Here is a 12,358-nt window from a genome sequence, read left to right on the forward strand (position 1 = left end):
TTCCCTCAGCTAAGTGCTGCCTCAGGGAGATTGGCTCCACATTTAAAAGTGGTAAAGGTACAAAAACATTTCCCTGACATGTCCCCTCATGTGACATTGTCACATGAGTTGGGACATGTCCATCATTTTAACTCTAACCTTTATTAAATTTTTTTAAACCCTCACGAAACCTCATCCCGCCATTGATGAGGTTTCATGCTTTTTCAGAAACCCGCCAGGACTCTCAGCCTGCCCGCCAACATTAGGGTTGGATGGGCAGGTCCATTAATTATGTCAATTACTTCTTATATGGCCTCAATAGGCCGTTGACAGCTGAGCCCCCGTCGACCTGAAAATGGAAATGACGCAGGGTGACATCAGGAGTTCCGCCCGACGTCATCCTGCATCATTTTACACGTCGGCGAGCAGGCCCTGCGCCCCCCTCGCTCACCGACCTAAGGATCCTGGCCATGAAGTGTGAATCATCCTTCTTATAACTTTCACATTTCAGGTAAACTACGAGAGCAGTTTTGCTACTCAGACTTGTACATTCATTGATAAGAATCAAATCTTTACCCTTGATTACTTGATATGCTGGCAAATGTTCTTCATCTCGGTTGCTATGCGGTCAATAATTTCTGCAGCACTGTAGCAGGAACGCAACCCAATTCTCGTGTCAACACCATTTTCATTTTTAAGTTCCAGCAAGCCAAAAGTGGTCAGAGTAGGGCCTGTTTTGAGCCAAGTAATGTGCAGAATGGGAAACTGCACAAGTTGCTTTTAGATGAGATGCATTCAGGTTGTCACAATTTTTTCCAGGAATGTCCTTGTTTGCTTTATCAATGACACATTATGCAGTGATGTGAGCTTTCAACAGTTTGTGTTCTACAATTTTTTTCTGAGAGGTTTTAAATGTGCACTCCAGTTGGATCCATTGTATGACACTTGGTACAAATGCCATTTATTTGAAAGTCTCAATCCCTTGGACGTGAAAAGTGATAAGCTACCAATATTTACACACACTTTACACCCAGGTTTTTCACCCTTATAGTCTAACCAAGGATCTGACTCTTTTTCCCTATTCCACATTTCCTCTGTTGTCACATCTGCACAGGGATACAGACCTGCCATTGTATCAAGCTCAGATTTACACTGTGTCCTCAATGTTGAATCTCAGGCAGCTGCAGCACTGAAGCTGTCGTTCTTTACTTTCTTCACCTTCTCGACGAAAGAAGGAGGTTATGCTTTTTTGTTTTGCAGCCATTGTGTTGTTATCAGGCAGTTTTGAAGCTTTGCTTGCTTCTTTCCCCTGATTACACAAGCAGCAGGTTCTTGGACCTGGGGCAGGATCTTCCGGTTGGCCCGTGGATGAGGTTTCATGCTTTTTCTTAAGCCCACCAGGGCTCCCGGACTGCCTGCCAACCCTAAGGTTGGATGGGCAGGTCCATTAAGTATGTTAAGTACTTTTTAAATGGCCTCATAGACCGTTGACAGGTCGGCTGCTCCCCTGCTGACCTGAAAATTGAAATGACACGGAGTGATGTCAGGAGTTCCACATCGGCCGCTCGCTGACCGGAAGATTCTGCCCCTTGTGTTTACTCTTAGTCAGCTCTCACTTAGATAACTGGCCAAATATTTGGCAGTGTGACATAAAGGTTGTGGAGCCTGTTGCAGCAGCAGGTGAGCTGTGGTATGCACGAGGAAATTGAGGGTGATCGATTTTTGCTCGATGAGGGTATTAATGAATATGGAGCAAAGATGAAATTGAAATGCAGATCAAACGTGTGGCAGAACAGGATTGCAAGTGTGAATGGCTTACCCCTGCTGCTATGCTCATTGAAGATCACAGAATTGTCCCCATTCAACTGGGAATTATTTCACTATTTTAAAAAAATCAACCATAGCCAACAGTTACGATTGTGGCTGGGTGTTATGTCCCTGTGGTCAGCTGTGTGAAACATGAATTCATTACTGAGAATTGGAGACTGGTTGATTATGATACACCTCAAGCAACAGTCTTCACAGATCCTAAGCAGCTAAATTGCCACTTGAATTAAGCACTATGGTTGACTAAAGCTCATAATCCAACTGTGGAGTTCTTGGTCCTTTTGCTTAAGAGCCCCAAGAAAATGCTGGAGAATACAATTTACCTACCAATTATTCCAGTTTATGCTGCATAATGAATTTAGGTTAAACTGAATGAAGTAAACTTCAGAAGCAGTTGCTTGGAGACGCTTTAGAAGTTCCAGCCTCTTCAGGAAATAAATGAAAACTAACCTCCCTATCTTTCCTCCTTCAGCTGTATATTTTTCTCTCTACTTACTTGGGGCTTTATTTGTCTGAGTTTTGACTGATGCCTTTCTCCCTTCAGGCTGGCAGTGAGTACTGAGTAGGCCAGTGGATCTTAGGCCATTTTATTTTATAAGCTGTTAACCTGCTGCCGGGGAAAAAAGACAAAATACGTAGACACTAAACAGGTGACGACTTTCGCTGCTGGAAACAGAAAATAATGTTGATGCGTTGTTCACCTCTAAGATTTCAATCTCACCTTCTGCAATTCCCTTCCTCTGGGTCTCCACATACACTCAAGCACACTTTCAGAGCTTCGGCCATGTCAAGCAGAACACCACTGTTCCAAAGGCCATCAGCAAGGAGTCACCAACCTTTGGCTCCTCCTTGTATCTCCATGGCTTCTTTCAAGCCCAATTTGCTTCAAGCCTGCTCCCCACAGCTCTTTCTTTAAAATTTGGAGCATTTTCTCTACTCCTGTTGTTTATCTTGACTCAATGGGATCTATCTCTGATCCCTATCTTTGTCCCTTACCTGGGGTTTTATTTCTGGGACCGCTCCCTGTCCCTCTCCCTGTGTTCTGCTCCATAGGATGCCTCTCTAAAGGTGCTCCTGTTTAGGTCACCTGACCTGTAGTTTCACGCTGTTTCACTTCTTTACTTCCTTTTCGTCCTTCAGGCTGGGGAACAGCCCTGAGCACTTACGCATAAGAAAAAACACTAACTGCACATGTGCAGCCATGCTGGCGCATGTGTGAAACTCTCAGGAGTTGCCAGGAAATGTAGTTCCTGGCTTCCAAACTCCTGATCTCCGACTTCTAGTTAAGGTAAGTTCCTCGGGGTTCGTTACAGAAGTAAACATCCAGCAGAGAATATTAAAACCTGTAAGTAGGTAGTACTGGAGTGCCACTCCAGTGCACTCCAGCACCACTACACCCCTGAATGCCTCTAAGAAAGATGGCCCAGCATAATGGAACCTTTATGAAATAGTCAAACCATTGCAGATTTCTTGGAGCCTTTACTAAACTGCCTCAGAGCCTCCTCACAAGTATACTGATGATTCAACCTGTCTCTGTTCCTCCTGCATGTGTCTGCACTCCATCATGTGCAGCCACAGCAGGTCCCAGCAGAGTACTTGAATTGAACACAGCAGCCCACTTTTCTCTCCACATACCTCCCTAAAGTGAAGCAATTCCCCAGTAACCCCATGTGACCACCCTTTAGATACAAGGGCACCGACTCTGCAATATCCTGGACACTCCTAACTTCACACCATCACAATAGAAGTGAACACCTCAAGAAGGTCTGTCTCCCAAAAACCTTGCCACACAGCAGGAACTCATTCCATGATGGCCCGCACATGGTAACAGTGAGGCAACCACACAACACCCAGGAAATGGCCCAGGTCCTGCAGCAGGAGCAAGTTGATGATAGCGAGACCATCATCCCAGGTGCAAACGACCGTTAAAGAAGCCCATATGCTCATGGTACGGTGATGGGTGTGAGGTAGGGGTGCGGTTGTTACCTTGTTTGGCAGGGCCTGGATATTTGTGGAGCGAGGTGTGAACTCCTCAATGACAAGGCCACCGACATCTGTGACCATTTCCCTGGAGAGTCAGTCTCATTTGGCACTGGCTTTCTGACATGTTCAGGTAGCTTCGTCTGATCCGGTATATCCTGAGTGCCCTCCTTCTCCTCCATGGTTCTAGCTCTGCAGCTGTGGGCTCCTGGTGCGTGGGGACTTCCTCACTGTGTATGCTGCAACTGAGATGCCTAGATGGCCTCTATGTGTGATGAAGCAAGTCCCGTTTTCAGATGCATCCTTCCTGTTGTCCAGCTGATGTCCAAGTTGCCTGGTTCAATGCCCCGATGCTGAAGCAATGCCAGTTGTGTTCCCAGCCTCTGAGGTGGCAGCGACCACACCCCTGCCTCTCCACCCTCCCTTGATGAGCCCTTGCAAATTTTTAGTGTGTGCAGTGAGACCTTTCAGCCAGTTCAAACAACTTCAATAAAGTTTCAAACATGTGCGTTGCCTGCTGTCTCAACTAGGTTACTGTTCACGGCTCCAATCACTGGGTTTGATTGCTGAGTGACCTGATTCCTAGTCGCCTTCTGGAAAATAGTGTGGGATCCGAAGTCGAGCCTTTTACTGGGCCCTCGATGAGCTTGATTGGTGGTTTCCTAGGTGTGGGTCTGGTTTGCTGCCCGCGCCCTTTTCAGCGCTGCACAAAATGGGGGAGGGTGGAAATGGAGGCAGGAATTCCAGCTGCACTACTCAGAGGCCTTTTTGTTGCCATCCCACTTCCATTCTGTCCCAATTTAGAATGGGAAAATTTCAGCTCTTGAGTTTGAACTGTACATTCAGGATTGGTTTGATATAATAGGATGGTTCATGATAATGTTACCACAGCTAGGAGGAAACTTCAGCATCAGTACATCCTTAAAAAGGCTTCAGCTAGTTAAAAAGGATCATCCATTTCCCAACAACTGACACTTGTAAGATTCTGGCCGGGAGTCACAGATTACCAGATTGGGGGTTGAGCTCATTTTAAAATAGTTTATAAAGTCGTTTATTCAGAACCAACAGTTTAAATATGATACATAACCTAAATAGAGAGGACAAGCAAAAGGCCCACGATAGGCAAGAAAGACAGGATCACTGACTCCAATGTCAAATCCATCCCTTTAAGTGCTGGGAAAGTAGTCACCTGGGCCAGTTTTGTGATGAATCATGATCGGTCTATACGAAAGGTATTTTCCTGTACTAAAGGCTCTTGTTTAGCCAGCTCCCTCTATTTTGTCAGTGTGTCAGTAACTGGTATTCTATTTTGGTAGTCCAAAATGCACTATAATCTCTGAATTCAGATATCCCAAGTCACTAAATTATACACCCTGAGAGCCAGCTTGATGTTTACATTGCAAGGGCCCTGAGAAGGTGTACACCAAGAGGAAACTCAGGAAAGGAAAAAAAACCCACAAATCTTTCTTTCAATTTCAAGCAAAAATGTTTGGAATAAACTCCTGAGCATTTCTGCCTTGTCGCTGTAGTATTAACTCCTACATGTTGTATCACTTCCAATATCTGCTTTTCCTACTATCCCCTTTACCCCCTTCTTTAGCTCTAGATACACAGATCACACCACTGTTTCCTTTACCCTTGCTAGAAAAGTAGCTAAGCACAAACCTCACTGAATGGTAGCTCCTTTTTGCTTACCGCATTCCTTTCCTTGGTTAGTTTTATTTATTCACAGGATGTGGACGTCACTAGCGAGATAATCCCTAATTACCCTTGAGAAGGTGATAAGGCCCACCTCCTTGAATAAATTTCAGAGCACAGTTAGTCTGGGATCACATCTAGGCCAGACCGAGGGAGGATGGCAGCTTTCCTTCCCTAAAGGGCATCAGTGAGTCCTTAGTGAGATTTTTACAACAATTCAGTGGTACACAGTCACCATTACTGGTAATAGCTTTTTAATTCCAGATTTATTTAATTGAATTTAAATTCCCCAGCAGCTGTGGTGGGGCTTGAATTTATGGCCAGGATTTTACAGTCAGCGTGTGGGGGCGGGCCCGGCATGCCGGCATGTAAAATGACATCCCGACGTCATCGCGCTGTCTCACGATGTTTCATTCACCGGGTGCGCACCGGAGTCGGCTGCTCACCCACCGATAATTGATGGGCCATTAATGAAGGAATTAATTTCAAGTTTACGCTGCCCATCCAACCTTATGGTGGGCGGGCAGGCGAAAGGGCCAAGCAGCCTTTACATTTTTTGGGCAACCTCATCCATGAGCGGGATGAGGTTTCCTGAAGCTTTTATGAACTAAATAAAAAGTTTTTCTGAAAAGTAAAAACATGCCCCATCTCATGCGACACAGTCACATGAGGGGTCATGTTTCATTAAATTTTTATTACATTCATTTATTTTTTTCAAAAACGCTTCAATCTCTCTGAGGCAGCTCTGTGCCTCAGGGAGATTGAAGTGCTCTTTTGCGGGCATGCGCAGAAGAGCACTGGACCTGACTCTCCCTCTTCCCTCCGCCCACACAGGTAGCACTACCACTCACGTATTATGCTGGACGGGCCTTAATTGGCCCACCCGGGTAAAAGGCAGCGCAGAGTCGATTGCTGGCAGCAGTCGTCTCCACGACTGCCCCCGCCCAACCTGCTCGACGCAGGAAAAATTGAGGCCTATGTGCCAGATCAGTGGTGCAGGCCTCTAGATTGCTAATCCAGTAACTTAACCATTGATTGGCCATGGCCAATTAATGCATTTAAGGACCTCAACTGGCCCACAGGTGAGCAGGCCGCGTTGCCTGACATCTACCCTGCCAACTGGTAAAATTGCAGAGGGAGCAGGTAGTTGATGGGCATGGTGCCACTGCCATAGTACCCAATTTTACAATCACCCCCACCTGCCATCCCACCCCTAAGGTGGGGGGAGGGGCGGCCATAAAATTCCAGCCAAGATTACAGCAAAACCCTGCTACAAGCTTTAGTGCATTTTCATTTTCATTACAAAAGATCAACATAATGAAAGGTTTAATTACATATCTTACTTAAAATAAAAATTAATGTGCTTAGAAACCAAAGGCAATGCTTACCTGAACGCTGCTGAGAGCGGATATGCCCATATACAGAAAGATTCCAAATAGCACTGGCAAAGGGATGTACTAAGGAGCAATACAAATTAATTTGTTAATTATTTTTAAAACACTCACCATCACTAAAACTCATAATTATCATGATTTATATATTTAAGTGGTGTGGAATTATCATCACCTTAAGAATTGGTGCCAAACACAATGATAAACCAATGAGGATGAAAACAAGCAGCCCAGTCACTCGCTGTTCCCTACAAAACACACAAAGCAACAAGGAATAAAGTAATACATTTAACTTTTCCAATTAAATAGGATTTTTTTTTAATCCTGGAATTTTAGTGTAGATGTATATGGGTGAAGAATTGCATTGTTCCTTACAACACAGTGTAAATAATGCTGTATAAAACAAATTGGACTAGAAGTTGGATTACGCAGTACCAGTTCTTGACACCAAAGAATTCCATTTGGTAAGCAGGATTTTTGTGCTCGTCCACACTGGATATGCACTGTAAATAATATTGGTGAAGGTGCCCTATACCTGTTCAGGGCAAATCGGTGGCTTCATGCCTATTTAAGACTCCTTTTCTTAATGGTTGCCAAGCGACCATGGCATGCACCATGCCTACTTTAGTCAGTATTTTCAGATGAAAAGCAGCCAAACGAATGGGCTTTAAAAGAGATCAATGGAGCTTCCAGCAACAAGGCAAGTAAAACAAAACAATACTAATTTGAATTTGAACTCCAAATGAGCAGAAATGCTCTTCCTATCTCCATGTTAAAATTGTGAGCTGCTGCTGGCCTGCATTTGTCTCCCTCCCAATTATCCACCCAAACCCACCTTGGGCCTATAGCTCGCATTCTCTTAAGCCTTGCTCCCCACTGCCACTAGCAAGTTGCCTCTAGGGCCATGACTGGCTCCACAATTTTAATGTGGAGGTAGGAGGAGCACTTCTGTTGACAGCTCACTGACACAATCAAAGAGACCAGTGACCCAATTTGTCATGATCCAATTTCTAGGCCATTGTATCTTACGTTGATAAGTTCCCTTCACACATTATTACAGAACTGGAAACTACTCAAAACAGGATTCATGAACTCTTTATTAATGAAGCCACAATATACAAAATATGAACTGTCAAAGTCATGTTATGTCAGAGCCTTCAACTTTCATCCGGTATTCACTGTGTTAATTGTTTCTTTTTTTCTGTTGTCTCCTTGAAGGTTCCTTGCAGGAACCTATGCTGGGTGCAGTTCTGCCTGCAAAGTCAGCCATCTTGAATCTTACTCAACTGAATTTTCTTTTCAGCAGACTGTTTAATCCAAGTCCTGGGGTGCTGCAACCAAATGTAATGCCCTACTGCTACACTGGCTAAAATAGATACATAGGAACAAGAATAGGCCGTCAGCCTGCCTTCCAATTCAATAAGATCATGGCTGATCTGAACTTCAACTCCATTTCCCTTGATATATTTACCTAAAATCTATCCATTATTGAAAACGCCAATGGTCCCAGCATCCACAGCCTTTTGGAGGAGAGTTTGAAATCTCTACTATCCTTTGTGTGAAGACAGGAGGAACTCCTCTGCTATACCTCAGGTATGTATTTTTTTAAAAACTTATATTGTTTCTGATTTTACTCCTGAATGGTCTAGTTCTAATTTCAAGTTTCTCCTACTGAAGAAAATATTTTCTCTGGATTTACCCTATCAAATCATTTTAACATTTTAAACACCTTGATCTCTATAATCTCTATAAGCTACGTTTATGTAACCTACCCTTCCTGAGGCATGGTGCCCAAAACTGAATGCAGTGCTCCAGATGATTTCTGACCAAGGCTCCGTACAACTGAAGTATAACTTCTTCCCCCTTGTATACCAGACCGCCTTGAGGTAAAGCCCAATATTCCATTTTTTTTATTGCTTTTTGTGCCTGCCTATTGGTTTTTAATGATTTTTCTATTTGAACTCCCAAATCTCTGCTCATCCATAAACTTTAGTTTCTCACCATTGAAATCCATTTGCCATAGCTTTGCATACTTGCTTGAGCCATCTGTGTTCCTTTGCAGGTTCCCACCTTCACTACTTACTATCACTCCTAACTTAGTGTCATCTGGAAACATGATATATACAACTTTCCAAGCTTCATCCAAATCATAAATAAATATGGTGAAAAGTTGAAGCCCAGAACAGATCTCTGAGGAACATCACTTGGCAGATCCTTCCAGAGTACCTATCCTTTCTCCCCATTTACTGTCTCCTGCCTCCCAATCAATTTCTAACTCAAGTCAATAGACTACTACCAATTTCATATGCACTCATTTTTGTTAATAATCTCGTGTGTGCAGTGTTACTGAATTTCTTCTGGAAGTCCGTATAAATAATACCCATTGACACTCTTTCAGCTGCTTATGGAAACTGCTATCTAGCCATGAAACGAGAGCATGTACTGAAAAAAAAATCCTTGATGCAACCGTTGTAGCTGACCTGAGAATTCCAGGTATAACTGCTACACTTCATGGAAATGCTGGGTGTGGATGTGGTTTGGTTGTTTACACTAAGAACACAGTTATGCTCAAACAAAGCATATGCACCCGTTTTAAGACAAATATAATTATATATGCATGGGTTCCATCATCATCAATCTATACAAAATCCTCAGAATAGTGCTCAACATACCTCACTCCCATAAATGTGGGCTCTACCCCTGGGGCAGATTTTGCCGTCTCCATTTTCAAGCTGTCTATGTGTGCAAGGGATATTACAGTTGCAGACACGTACCAGGGCAGACCCATGAATGAAGTAAGGATCATAAGGATAGCTATCCAGAACAGGTCTAGGTGAAAGCCAGCACCTTTCTGTGGGGTAATTGTCACAGTTTGAATTGGGAAAAGAAAAAACATACTAAATAGAAATTACATCTGTCCAAAATATTTTACCAGAGTGCTTAGCCTCATTGCTATTTCTCTAAAAACTTCGGTAAAGGTCTTCTTGCATTGTTAGAACAGTACAATGGAATTCCTTTCAGATCTCATAAAATAACATTATTTACCTCACAACAATCTTCTGAATTTTCAGATCTATTATTTTGTGTGAAGTTCTATTCAATTTACCTACTGTTCCATCAAAAGCATTTGTGTTCCACCATTTCAATATATTAATTCAAGTTTATGTAGAATTGTGATCCATATAACGGTCTCATATTTTGCTTGTTGAACATGGGATTGAAACTATATGATCCTTTTCAAATAGACCAATATTTCAAATATTACTTTGATAAACTAAATTATAGCCAGTAAGTGATATTTTTGCATTGCAGCAATTATTTTGCTTGGTAGGGTATATTGGTACACAGATTATTAAAGCAGATTAATTTATTAAAATGTTTTATAGTGAAATTGAATTAGTGGTAAATTAGTTTTAAATACTTGCACAATAAATCTTGTTGTTTATAGCAGGGAAAATAATATGGAAATTTAAAACACTTTTGTATTTTTTTCTGCCTTCATTGTCTTGTAATTTTCTCCATTGTTCTTCACTTGAAAGTCATTGTCACTTTGCTTATGTAAGAGTTCAACTCTCCAGTACCCCTTCCAGGTGATGACTCTTCATGTTTGTACCTAGTTAGTTGGTGTTAGTAAGCTATTCAATCATGAGAGATATGATCCCAAACTCAATTCTGTGCACAGGAGATGAGAAAAACAAGACTTCAGGATGGTAATCTTTAGATTGCCTCCTCTCTCAAATACTAAATAGGTTGAAGGAAGGGTGATGAGAAAGGAAAGTATGTAGCTGCAGGGCTAGTGCAGCAGAGTTGTGTTTCCATTCCTGGGGCACTAGAGTAACTTCTATAAGGCTGTAACAGTAAAAAAAATTGCACTTACATAGTGCCTTTAAGAAGAAAAATATTCCAGGGCACAGGAACATAATAAGACAAAAATAGATGCTGAGACAGAGAATGAGATAATAGGAGTGGTGACCAATGCGTGACCAAAGAGGTGGGGTTTAAAGAGGCCCTTAAAGGTGGAGAGGGAACTGGTGGGGGAGGCGGGAGGGTTCGGGTGGTGGACGGAGGCAGGGTGGAATTAAAGGAGTTTTGAAATAGAGTTCAAGGGGATGGGGCTTAGGAAGCTGGAGGCATAGATGGATGAAGGGAAAGAGGGTGCACAAAAGGCCATAGCTAAAAGAAACAGAGGGGAATTCTCGGCCTGGAGGAGTTTAAAGTGATAGCAAGAGGAAGAGCTGCGAATGGATTTAAAGAGGAATTAAATTTTAAATTTGATGTGTAAGAGAACTGGGAGCCAGGATAGGTCAGCAAAATCATTGGATGATGAGTGAGTGAGACTTGGTGCTGGATAGTATTTGGGTAACACAGGTTTGCTTGAGCTGAAGTTTACTGGGGATGAGAATGAAAAGCCAGTTAAGAGTGTTTTGGAATAATCAATAAAGGTGACAAAGGCACAGATGAGGGTTTCAGTGCCAGATAGGTTGAGGCAGGGGTGGAGGTGGGCAGCATTACATGGACAGAAGGAAATAGCCTTTGTGATGGAGTGGAAATGGGTTCAAAAGTTCAGCTTGGGGTCATTTAGGATGGTGAGATTACCAACAGCCTGATTCATCTTGAAGCTGTGGTCAGAGAGGATAATAGAATCAGTGATGAGGGGCTGCAGCCAAAAACAATGGCTTGAGTCTTCTCAATGTTTACCTTTGAGGAATTTATGGCTCATCTAAGACTGGATGTTGAACAACAGTTTGACAACACAGAGGCTGTGGAAGCAATGAGAGATGTAGTAGAGAAGTGGAGCAAGGTATCATTAGTGTGTATCTGGAAGCTGACTGCATGTCAGCTGTCTGCAGATTTCTCCCTCTATCCCATCTCCGCTGTTTGGCTGCCTGCATTACAAACTGAGAACTGGACCATTTCCATTCTCAATTCTTAACTCTTGCAGAGGAACACAGGCACTTCACAAAGGCATCGTCAGAGAAAAATGGATGCAGAGAAATTGGGTATTAGGTGTGACCAAAACCTTAGCTAATAAAACTAGGATTAACAATACTAAAGATGGTCTTGAGGAATACAGAAAGGGTAGTAGGTAGGTGAAAGGGAAACTTAAAAGAGCTAAACAGGATCTGAAAAAAGCCAACAAATAATCTAAAAGAAAATAGCAAGCATTTTTATAAACATATAAAAGGTAAAGGAACAGATAAAAATAGGATAGGAAAGCTCCAGGATGTACAAAGGAGTCTAATTGTGGAGAATGAAAATAGCAGATATAGATAAGTGCCATGAAATTTTCTTGGAGTTGCCCATGCTCCATCATTGTAACTTCCACTGAAGTTATGGCAGCAAAGTGGGAGCAGCTCTGAAGACATTGCCACTTGATATTTTGCATCTACTTTTACAAAATGATGGTGGAAGTTAGAACATTTGTATGAATTTCAAATATAATAAAAAGGTATTGCATCGTGGAAGCTTTTTATGGATACAAG

The 12,358-nt window shown here is 42.6% G+C and overlaps 1 protein-coding gene across 1 annotated transcript in view; it reads right to left on the bottom strand.

The window, feature by feature from the left end:
* Positions 1-12,358, bottom strand: part of LOC121281433 (electrogenic sodium bicarbonate cotransporter 1-like) — a 95,401-nt gene that overhangs the window by 17,546 nt on the left and 65,497 nt on the right. The window contains exons 21-23 of the mRNA XM_041194377.1: positions 9,548-9,726; positions 7,051-7,123; positions 6,873-6,941 (exon numbers count right to left, since the gene is read on the bottom strand). Of these exons, the coding sequence (XP_041050311.1) occupies positions 6,873-6,941; positions 7,051-7,123; positions 9,548-9,726 (321 nt within the window). The remainder of the gene's footprint in view (positions 1-6,872; positions 6,942-7,050; positions 7,124-9,547; positions 9,727-12,358) is intronic.

This window comes from Carcharodon carcharias, chromosome 8 (genome assembly GCF_017639515.1).
Source record: "Carcharodon carcharias isolate sCarCar2 chromosome 8, sCarCar2.pri, whole genome shotgun sequence".
Lineage (NCBI taxonomy): Eukaryota > Metazoa > Chordata > Chondrichthyes > Lamniformes > Lamnidae > Carcharodon > Carcharodon carcharias.